We start from the raw sequence: 12,330 nt of genomic DNA on the forward strand, positions 1-12,330 counted from the left end.
CCATAATAATCTTGTACGAGTTAAAACATATATCGATTGTGAGTGGTAAGTATTTATAGAAAGCGGAATGCATGCGCAGTGGCAGAAATACCGAAACCGGATTAAATGTACCGGTAAAAGAGCCGTTTCCGTATCGATTCCCGGCCCATAATGCCGTCGGTTTCTCTGTGAAATCCTCTCACATTTTCCACGGTTTTGGGATTCACAGATCGGATCTGATCCTTATTACCATAAAATTGCAATCGATGATACGGCTCGAATTTCGATCGCACACGTGAGGTGGACTTACCGGCTGTATTATTAAATCGCATTTTTGTGACCACTCACAAAGCCGAGAGCTTCAGATTGCTTAATTGAAACTTTCAGTGAACGTTGGCGCAGCGCTGTGCATGCGACGTATTTTCATATTGACTTGTAGTCAAACTATCATTTTTCCTGGAAAAAAGTTAGCTCGAGCTTTTGCAAAGGCACAAGAAAAAGCAGCATCGCTCTGAAACGCCTGATAATTCTTCCTCCATTTGCTTTTTTCATACACGTGTAAAGAGGAGGTCGTATCAGTTTCGTGGATCTCTGCCTTAACAGCCAAATCGACGTCGGAGTTTGTTAACGAGAATAACGAGCCACGAGAGCAGGAGGCTATGCCGAATAAAGATGTTCATGATGGGCGTCATAAACATCTCTTGTTATCCGGAATTGAGTCGTTTGTTTTCCGTTACCTCTCGTCTCGATCATCATTTCACAAATGTACTTGGTTTGGCCTCTATAACGAGAAACGGAACGAACGTGTCAGGGATTCAAATCGCGTATGGCCGTTTCCGTTATACCTCCTGATCGAATAAGTCAGATCGAGAACAAGATGAAATCACACTTGACGAAATGATCGGCCGTATGGTCAATCGTGTCTTCCGTAAGCTCTCAAACCTGCTTATCGCTTACCCTGTTCCCAAAGAAGAAAAAGAAGAAGGAGGAGGAGGAGGGAAGAGTAAGTTCTCGTGAAAAGGGAACGATCTCGTTTGATTTCTCGAGGCTTCGGGCTCCTCGACACAAATGTGCGTTGGTTCCCAACGAGGAAGTTGCGACGTCGTTCGCGAGTACCTGTTGGTCGGGTGCGGTGTCACAGCTAACAAAAAGAAAAATCGACGCGATATTCCCGGAGGGATCAGCGCGAGGAGCTGCAGGTGAAAAAGTGGAAAGGTTCCATGGTGGTCCGACAAACACGCGGCGCAAGGATGGGAGCCACGAGATAGAAAGAGAGGAAAGAGGGAGGCGGGCGGGTTGATACCGAATAACCGATCGGGCCGGTCTCGAAATTCGTTCAATCGAAACGAATTTGTTAGCGATTGGAAACCACTTTTTCCCTCGCATAAACTCCAAAACACGACGATGCTCAACATTTTTTATCGCATTTCTTTCCGAACCGGAATAATCGTCTTACTAATTCGATACGAGAGAAAGGTGCGACAAGAAAGATGCAAAAGGGATAGTGTGTCTCGAAATAATAATGTTATTAAAAGTCGTGTGGCAGATGATAGGCCGAGTGTATGTATAATAATCTCGGTATATACGTTATGGCCTTTCCCCATAAGTTCAACCGAGCGTGTACAGAGCAGGGAGACGTGCTTAGAATTATCGACGGGGATCGAGCACGCTCGAGGCAATTACGCGTTATTACGTAGATAGGCTCATTAGGTATTATGCACGGTTCTTCTTCTACTTCTTCTTCTTCTTCTTCGTCTCCGTCATGTGCGCTTTGTACGTCAGAAAGAAACGCGGCGTCCCATCACTCGTATTACTGATACGTAGTCCTCCGCGTCATGCATTTTCTATACAATATAAATACTGAATACGAAGCCGAGAATCTTCACGGAATTGAGATCTGATATCTCATGTAGACACTAGAAAAATAAAAAATAAGCTGTTTACAGTCCAGTCTTCTCACCACATAACTATGTATTGAATCAATGTTTTTTAGCATTAAGCAGCGTTCCGGAGAATCAACCCGCGACTTTGCGTTAGTCGACTCAAAGTTCTTGTGCGTTTTTTATCACACGTAAATTCTGGGCAGTTTCTTTACTTTCTCAATTCCAAACGAGTTTATGAAGAATCAGCATCGTTTTAAGAAGAATAATTTGTCAAATGTATTTGTTAAAATTGAGTGGATTTTTTTTTTAATCGAACAGGCGGCGGGACCTCCGGTACAGCTTGAACCCGTGGACCTGTCGGTGAAGACTCCGGTGGTACTGCAGGTGCCTCGTTACAGTCCAGCAGCGGCATTAATTACCACAGCTAGGAGAATTCCCTCGCCTTCGACAACGCCCACGCCGCCCCCGCTCTGCGCATCTACCGGTGAGTTAACGTGAAAATTAAATCCACAACGTAATTCCATAGAGAGAGAGAGAGAGAGAGACCGGAGCGAATGGTCGTAGCTCGGTTTAGAGAAAATAAAGGTCAGAGGTCTGAAGTTGGTGCATGGAAGATAGCGTATGTATCACGACGCGATTTGAACGACGATCCTATGCACGGATAAATACATCGACACAGAAATCCGCACGTAAAAAGCCTAGCGCACAGCGCACAGGTCGCGCCTTCTCGATAGACACGAGCGATAAGTCGTAAGTATTCGGAATTCCGGCACCAGAATTCCGTATTCTTCTTCGCTGCGAGAAATCGCCACTTCGTGCCTCGAGAGTACCATAATACCGGCCATACGAGCCACGGCATTATCTCTCAGCCATTCTCTCACACGTTCCAATATAAAAATAACAAAGTTATTCGAAAGTCCCGTAAATAAAATCCAATCTATATGAAACTTCCATCATTTTCACGTAAAGCCTAAACACGTAAATTGAAATAGCTTTGCCATAGCGGCGCGCGCGCGCGCGCGAGCGAGCAGAGTAACAACATGCTGTGACCGGGATGTCGAGTCCGTGTTCCGCGTGTGTAGCTTCGATTATCGAACGCTCGCACCCCACGTGTTATTACAACGCGATGCGTCGCGATTCTTCACGCTGCCGGAGAGAATGTGCCACGGTAGTACCCAACCGTGTAATCCCTCCAACTCTCTTGGTATGTTTGCCGTTTCGCACGTGCTGCCTTGTGATTTTCTCCCCAAACGCTTTTTTCTTCTTCCCTCTGCTGCGCATTCGGCCACCGTTTTTTTCCTCGCCAATTCCAGCCGTGCTCGCTATACGTTCTTCGATCCTCGATCGATAGTTGTCTGTCGACTGAACTTGACAGGAGGAACGTGCAGCAGAGATGATTAAACGAGAATCGAATCTCTCGTCAACGGTATCAAATATCGTTCGACCTTATTTCGTCACTTCGTACGTAAATCATAATTCTTTTATCGTCGTTTAAAAAACGAAACGACTTACCGTCATACTTTCAAAGTGATAGGATAAATCTGATAAATCTCGTGACGGCATGTACGAGTATGGATATCACGGAGCACATTATCCCCCGGATCAAAAGTTATGACACAAGAGCGTGCGTCTTCTCGTTTTACGTTTATTCTTTATAATTTAACCGCCAGGGGGCCGTCGGAAAACATACCTCGGGCATTCCCGTGACACGCGATGTCAAGCTTATGACGTCAGTGTAAAAAATAAACGATTGTGTTCGACTTGCGCAGCATATTTTTTTACACGTGTCTCATTTTTTTTAAATAAAGACAGATTCAAACGAGTAAGAACGGGACGACTTGTAACTTTCACCCGTTTAAGCGAAGGGAGAGAATGTGTACAAGAGGTAATTTTCTCAGGCAATGTATACCGTGTGTATGTATAGCAATGATTCTCATCTCATTGTTGCCAAAGCTCGAGCGCGCACCCGAGCAAGAAATCCCAAGTTAAGTCTGTATATGTACCGCAGCGATGCATCGATTCGACAGTTGTTTAAAATTCCGCATACTCTCTCGTGCTCTGCTCTCCCCGTAAACGAAGGACGAGTATAATAAAGAGAATCGAACATTATGAACTTAAACCAGCCAACGAATACCAATTGCTTGAAGAGTAATACCCACGTATTTCGCGCTCGGAATCCTCGGAGCTGCTTCACATCACTTTTCATCTTCTCATTTGTTCAGGTGTCCGGAACACCGCCATCCTAGTGCGCATGTAATTTTCATAGTTTTCGGTCTTTCCAAGGATACAGATTGAGACCGATGCTGAATTTTGAACTAAAATTTTGTTTGTCGACTGGTGCATATGGTTTAATAACTCGCAGGACTTGCATAACGGATCATTTGATAATGTAAACTTGACGATAAGCTAGAGCGACAGAAGCAGGTTCAGTTGGCGGGGTCGTAAGGGAGAATTAAGGTAGATAAGAGCATTGTCCAGATGGAATAAAAGTCAAATTTGCTTGGAGACAACTGACTTTGTCTAGCCTCGAGACGTCGATTCAGGTTTCCCAATGTGTATACCTTGCCAAAACTGATGCTTCCTGAGTTCACGATTCTACAATTGTGTGATACAATAGAAGAACCGAACGAGACTTTTCCGTCATCCTGTATCTCTCCAGTTGAGTACAAGAGGAAAGTAAATGCAGGATTCTCTTGCAAAAGGACGAGTATTCCTGAGGTAACTGAAGGATCGCTCCATTCTATGACAGAAAGAACAAAGATGACGGATTGTGAAGGGAACGTCGGTATACGTACGTATGTTACATCCTGTTTGTTGGGAGTCGGTGCAAACGGGCGCTCCCAGAGTTTGATTGTCTTTGATTAATTACTCATGCTGCTTCACGTCGGTTCTTCATGCTCTCGACGGAAGCCGAAGTCGCCGCGTGTGCGCGGAGCAATCTAGATAATGCGTAACCGTATTAACGTACCGGTGCTACGGTTGTATAATGCAAGGATCCTTTCAGCAAACTTGAGAATAAAAGACCGTCTGGAGAGCTTATGAGGCGTGAAAATGAGGAAAAATACGGATGAAGATGAGCGAGCAAAAGAGTATGAAACTCTTCTATGCAGTAGATTCATTTGATGAATAAATTTCTGCTGATGGAAACATTTTTTTCGTTTTCAACTATTTAGACCATCCTCGTTTACCTCACGTAAAAGATCGTTCTCATACGTACTTCCAGAATATTTAGCGTCACGATTAAATGATCGAAAAAGCGTTATTAGTACTCAGCAGTTTCCGAAGTAACCACTCATAGAAGCCCAAGCGTTCGTCGTTGTTTTAACACACATAGCACCGAGGAAAGCACGCTTTACCGATCGAGATAAATCGTATCGAACCGCAAACGGATCGCGAGGTGAAGGGTGCAGACAGAGTGCTAGGATCCTGCGGCTGGAGCGGTGAACAGTAGCTTGCCGCGTAAGCCAAGTAGCAATAGGCTATGTGGTCATATCGCTCCGGCTGCCCCTCCTATTCATACCAAGATAGAATCTATCGAATCCACCATACGTATACAGTATTATTTTATGTTGGTAAATACTACGAACGATAGTATCCATCGTGAGTAGCAATTTCTAAAAAAAAGCACATTACAATGACTGCGAAGTCGAAGCCTCGTTCGACTGGTGTCTCGTAACGTAGATTCAAGTGGCTCGGAGGATCAGCGATGAGGGCTACGAAAGATCATCTAATCTTTGATCACACGATCTAGCCGACCATTATGGTTATTGTTAATACACGGTCGCGTAGTTCTTCAGCTTAATTAATTAGGTAATTATGCAATCCGATGAAGCTTTCCAAAGTAGGTACGACCACGTCAAGGAGAACACACAATGGGACGAGTTAAATTATTTGACCGTCGTTTTGCTCCACAGTCCGACAATCCCTTCGAGTATCGTCCGTGATGAATCTTGTGCTCGCGTTCCTCTTTTATCATTTTATGCGATATACTTATAGAGTACGTTCTCATTAATTAGAGCAACGAGACAGTTTCGCTCTGCCAGCAAATTCACTGAATCGTTACTTTGATCGTGGCTCAAGAGACGATAGGGTGTTGCTGGAGAGTAATGGTCCGATTTGTCAAATCTCGTTCTTAAAACTCGCTGATTATTCATCTCCGTTAAACAGTGCTGAGCAAATGTTCTAGTGGCATTATTTCAGCTTTGAGATTCTCAATAATCTCCGTAGTCCGATGCTGCCGTTTTTGCGTACTAAATGCAACGGGAATGAAAGCTACGTATTCGATTTTTAGTGTTACCCCACATCACACCGGCATGATTGATCTACAAATTCGACTTTACTTATCAACTCTCATATATCGAGTATCCCTTGACCTGTACGCCGGCGTCCTACCTCAACTCAGCAACTTTACCCGATAATTTATCAGGCAGTCCGGAGGGAAGAGAATAATCGTCCCCTTTCGCAGCCTCACTCACCCGCTGGTACATTGATGCTTTTTCTTGGGCGCTGCTCCGCAGCGAGAAAACTCTAGATGATCGATACCTACCGTCACGCACGCACGTTAACGGCAATTAAGCACGTATACTAATCGCTCGCGTTAAGAACTACGTATATGTACGTACGTACGGATGGCTCGTCTAAGTGGGGTGTTCCACCGACACGGTGAGGGCGTGAGAAGTGCCTTAGCCCTGTGACCTTCGCGGCCCCCCGGAGTATCTCGTGCCCTCTCTTTCTTCTTTTTCTCTCTCTCCATGCCTCTCCTATCTCTCAGCACAGTCCGGACTTCCCATCGCGGGGATTGCCGTTGGAGAGAGAGTCTGCCACGTCTCGCCGCTTTTCTCATTCGTGCACATTGCAGTATTGCACATCAACCGGCGATTTATTTATTGATATTTTTCATCGCCCTAATCGGGCATACTTGTTGGATGAAATGTTGACACGTTGAACGAAGTTTTCACAAGATCTCCAGATCCGATGACAAGATTACGGGGAGCCATATCCGTAGGAGCAAATATGACGAAGGGCGTCGAAGGTGAAACTTGAGATGGCGTGATAGAAAAGCCAACGTGGGAACTTTCGGTTATACGTGCATTGATTCCTCGGTCTCTGGTCAGTTAAGTTTCATAGATAATAGCTTGAACGATCGGAACTTAAAGTCTATTCCATAACGGATACTGGAAATCTAATGGATCGCCAATGTTCTTTCGCTCTGCAGCATTCGTTTCTGCACCGAAGGATTTACCCTCCTTCGTTTAGCTCTTCATGATCGCTCACAATAGTAGCTCAAACAGTTCCTTTGAGGAGTGACTGTTTCACGGCCGCACTTCCTGGGTTCAACGCTCTTTGGCTATGTAGACCAGACAGGCAGGCAGGTTGCAAGGTAGGTGGAGTTACACCAGGCCCCGAGTAAACCAAGTTTCCGTGTGCACACTACACGTTTCATTCTGTATGCTTTGTAAGAGCGGGCTTTCCCTAATGCATTCAACATTGCTTCTCCGGTGTCTCTCCTTCATACTCACATGATATAAGGCTCCGGGGAACTTACCCTTCCCACACTTATCATTGCCTTCGTTCCTCTTGTTTACGTCTACGCAGCCCTACTTTGAATGCGTCCAACTGGCTGCACGTATTCCTAACGGCTCAATGTCCAACCAATTGGCCCTTGAAATATCTCCACAAGTATAATATTTTTTGGAGTCCCCGAGCATTTGTCGACAGAATTTTTTTCACGAGATAATTATCTAGATAAATTGGCATGATTAGTCAAAAAAAAGGCCTTCCATGTCCTCCAGCGAATTTTTCAGCTGTTTCCTTCATTATAACTCCCTAACTTGTACCAAGCAACTTGTACATCCTCCGAGCGATGTATCTCTGGGCAGGGCTCCTTGCGTCCAGTGATCGCTCGGAGAACACGCCATCTGCCGTAGGCCCAAAGCAGTAGAGTGTCGAGCGAGAGTGCTCGCGGTGCAATACACTGAGCGCACTCGAGCAGTCAGTGAATCGCGGAGGGGAAGATTGCTGGGTCTGGTGGGATATTGCTGGTGGGTCCCGTGCGCGGTGAGGTTTGAGGGGAGTCGGGAAAGACCCGAGGTAAGTCAGCGGGGGTCAGAGCGGAGATGCTCCGCGGTCGTGTCGGGCGGGGCTGTCCGCTCACGACTTGAACTATCGCACGCCCCCACTAGCACAGCACCAGCACTCGCACCCGAGCAGCATCATCCACCTTGGCTCCCCATACCGGCGCTCCATACCTCGCTAGGACAGCATAGATAGTAGGGTCGTCAGAAAGACGAGAGACGTTCCCGACGCCAACTCAGGCTGGTCTATATACATCATTTATTCTGGTGTATGCATTACCACGAACATTTACGTATGCATGATTATGCTAGGAAGTTCAATAACCGGTGCATGTCAAAAAAGGTTCGCAACTATATACACCCCTTCTTGTGACAAAGACGTCTCATGGATACAAGAAACTTGAATTAATTTGATGTTCTAAATCTGTTGTGTTGAACTGCCTCGTGCATTTTGAATAGCTCCAACTGGAAATTGACTTTCTGTTATTCCTGGATCTGTCCGTTTATAATTGATTCGTTGAGACGAAGAATCGGACGGAAGTAGACCACGAACTTATGGGATTCATAGAATTAGCGAAGATCTATTTTATTCCAAGCTGCGAGCAATATTGAATTTCACTTTTAGCAACTTTAATACGTTCAACGTAATAATCATTGCATTCAGAATAATGGCAGGAAAAATTATCGGTGGATGGCTGAGTGCTTTGGTCATTCGCCGGTTCAATCTCCAGTCTTCCGATCAACAGTGTAGATGTACAAAGGTATACCCGATCAGAAAGAATCGTATTCCGCACAGAGCCGTACAGCGGAGTCGTGATAAGTAGAACCGGTGTGGCAGAGTTACACTTCACAGACGGAATTACGTGAGACGATGAAACAATCTATAACTTGTTCAAAGGGAAGGATAGGTTCTACAACAGCAGCAGTGGTACAGTCTTTGGCAATTGAGATTGAGCGACGTAAGAGGAAAATATGCAGGTTAAATAAGACGAAGTTTTAAAGAAGCTGGGGAGAAAGAGAAGAAGAAGAGGAAGAAGAAGTAGAATAAAAATCAGGTGGAGCGAACGGGTTCCCGTGCCCCTGAGCGCTGGCGCTTGACCCAGTAGCACCGCCGGTCTGTAACTCGCAAGTGGATAACTGCCATACAAGATCGTTAGGGTCCAGCGAAGCGATCCGACGTTAAATCATCTTACAAACCTTTTGCATTCCGTACACTCTTTCGACGATGGTCAAATTTTATGTTCTGACTTCTTGTCACACATTTTCATTGTTTTGAATGTTTTCAAGTTCGCTCATATACCGGCATGCTGAGGGCATCTATTTTGATTGCTGTCAGATCTTTCAAGCACTTGTAAATCGTATGAAAGTATTCCTACTGAAATATTTTTTCACCTTCTCTAAGTCGTAACGGTCCAAAGCTTGGAATGTGCTGAGTTGTGACTATTTTGACCATCGAGTAACGACACTACACGGTTCCGTACTGCGCATCACTGATTGTATCAGAACAATACAAACATACGAAATCCGGACAGCGAGTCCAGGGTACCGGTGACACAAGGGTTTGTTTTCATACAATCAACGAGGGATTACTTTCGCATTCGTCGTGTTCGTCTCGTCGAAGAACAATCAGTGCGACGGTGTTACTGACATCGCGTTGTCCCAATTCAGGTCCTCTAAAAATTATCACTGTCCGTCCATTCGGTCGACGAACCTCCTAAACGTAGGGAACAGTTCTATCCCACACGACTATTTTCATTCGTAATGTCCATTTTCAAGCCGTAGTGACTCTAGTGAGCTATCAAGTATACATTCGAACCAATCTGGTGCAGTTCGACGTTTCGCACAGTCAAACTGTCGCATGAATAATTTGAAACTAGTGAGTGACCGCAGTTTCTAGAATCAAAAATCTCGAATGATTCCATAGATTTAGTTACAAATACTAAAATTAACAAACGGGCAGTGGGCAGTGAAAATTAGGCAGGATGAAAATTTTCACAAAATTCCATTAGTACAAGCTCACACTGAACTAGTATAAAGATAGCCAACAATGACCCTCTTATTTGGGTGCTTTTCTCGTCTTTAGCGAGAAGTCCCCAGAGACGTTATACAATAACATCGGTTTGTTGAATTTCAATTGAGGGAAACCAACCATCATCTTATCAGAATTTAAACGAGCTCATATTACCGAAGGAAAATACATATTTTTACATCTGATATGCAAAAGACTGTGCGAAAGACTATAGTTAGACAGGGGCTGGATGGATGGATGGGCTGACATGAGAGTGCACAGTTCACATATAATACACAACTATGATCCTCGTTTTCCCATTATCGGTGAATGTTTCCGGAGAGGGGCAATAACCCCTCTGGGTATGGTGCAGCGGTGGTGGTATATTGTGGTATCGGGAAGCGGTGTATGGACCACAGTCATGGCCGGAGGCTGACCCCGGCGGGTGCACGCCACGAGGAGGGCAATGCTGGTTTGCATATTCGCGACTGCGTCCCGGTGGCGGATATACATCATGCATCCGCGGGTCGTGGTGCAAGTGCAACGGTCCAACAACGACAACGACGATGAGGACGAGGTAGATAGAACTTCGGGCCAACTTTATTCGCGGATCTCTTGGTAGTCCCTCGCTCCACCCGGAGGCTCACGATCGAACGATAGCTCAGTCGGCGAATTTGCATCCGTGGAATCTCCGCGCGTGGGTTGGCCCATGCACGTCTTGAGCTATCGGACGACAGCGAAAACGACAAGGTGGAGGTGGCGGAGCGGTACTACCGGAAGCTGCTGCAGCAGCACAAGGGACACGGGCTCGCACCGGTAAACTATGCTTATTCACTGCTGATACTCGTTTTCTACTTGCAATACCTGCTGCTGCGAAGTTATTCGAGAATTCGACTCCATCTCCCACTTTCGCGATTCACTCTGCTTCAGAACTTTTCCAACCTCACGCTACTTATTTCACGATCTTCCCGACTCCTCGTGATCGTGTCGTCACGTACGATCACGAAAGAATAGAAATAGATAAAGATCGGTATTGGGTAGCAAAAGGGCGAAGGGCAGACTACTATTTGATGACATAGAACCTCGACTCGAGGCTTCACTGAAAACAAAAAACTCTTATATTCCTATACGTGGAAGAAGTTGAAGCTTTTTATTTTCATCAAGGATTTATCCACTTTAAACAACTCTGAAGTGGAAAAGTGATTTTCTCATCCAACCAGTCCGGGCGGAGGAACGTTTTTTTTCAGAAAGATTCCTGCTGTTTGCTGCAGTAGCAGCAGTTCAGCTGTTCTCCTCCATCACCACCGACGTCTTAACATTGTTGAACCACGCCTCCGTCATACGAGGACTCGGCAGGAACTTGAAAATCCTGCTGACATATCAATCGAGTTTCCGAATCGGAACTTGCAACGCGTTTAGCAGCTCCGGTAATGGCAACGAAGGAATCAAAGAAGTGAGTCAAGGATACCCCCATGGGAAATAGGAAGAGGATGAGCTCATTCGAATGCGATCAAGCGTATAAGGAATCAACCTCTGATGGAAGAAACTGACGGACCATATACGCACCGCACAATCGTTAATTCACTCAGTCTGCCTGTCCGCATGCGTCTCTATCTTATCGAGATCGTCAATCTTTCGTTTCAGCGATTGTGTTTCATTTGCCAGCTTTCTTTTGGTTTGCGATCACGGAGAGGTGGGAATGAGAGAGAGAACGAGGATTAGAAGCTCCGAAACAAAACGTTGGTCAACACACGAGCAACTTCTCACAGGCAGCATGCAGTTCTCTCATACATACGGATAACTTGTGCGCGCGCCTCGCGACTTCCTGTATTGTTGCATCTTATCGTATAGATCGGAGATATGGCCAGCAGGAGAAGCGGGTGCGCTGCGATGTGCGCGACCGTGTGTCTCACAGTGAAAGAAGCAGCGAGAGGCAGAGCGAGAAAGAGAGAAAAAGACAAAAAGCGCGAGCACAGTAAAGAACTAATAGACCACCTTCGTGAGGCAGAATAGAGGGGTGCTTGGTGTGGTTTGAGACACCTCGGGTGCCTCTAGCTCTAGCCATCTACATACGGGCACGATCTCCCGAGTTCCCATAGTGTTGAAGCAAGCAACAAGCTTCACTGTTGTACAGCATTCAGTTGCGCGTGGTGATGTTGAATGTTGCTACTAAAATTGCAAGCATCATAAAGTAAGAAGAAAAAGAAGTGAGGATGTGCCGATCGCCAAGTTGCTACTGAGCTCGAAAGTCCGTTAGCGACTACGAGTGTTTTTATGGTAATATAAAAGATGGAGGCCCTCGAGATTCCCTGGAGGATCGTACAAAGTCTTGACTCTCCTTCAGGTGGTCCTAAAAGAAGAACAATTTATTTCCTCATTTTCTTTT

General features: G+C 45.6%; 1 protein-coding gene across 2 annotated transcripts in view; it reads left to right on the top strand.

Annotated features, from left to right (window-relative positions):
* LOC122406535 (zinc finger protein squeeze-like) overlaps window positions 1-12,330 on the top strand; it is a 284,687-nt gene that overhangs the window by 135,035 nt on the left and 137,322 nt on the right. For both annotated transcript variants that reach the window (XM_043412042.1, XM_043412050.1), the window contains exon 4: window positions 2,181-2,346. In XM_043412042.1, the coding sequence (XP_043267977.1) occupies window positions 2,181-2,346 (166 nt within the window). The remainder of the gene's footprint in view (window positions 1-2,180; window positions 2,347-12,330) is intronic.

This window comes from Venturia canescens, chromosome 1 (assembly GCF_019457755.1).
Source record: "Venturia canescens isolate UGA chromosome 1, ASM1945775v1, whole genome shotgun sequence".
In the NCBI taxonomy this organism is placed as follows: domain Eukaryota; kingdom Metazoa; phylum Arthropoda; class Insecta; order Hymenoptera; family Ichneumonidae; genus Venturia; species Venturia canescens.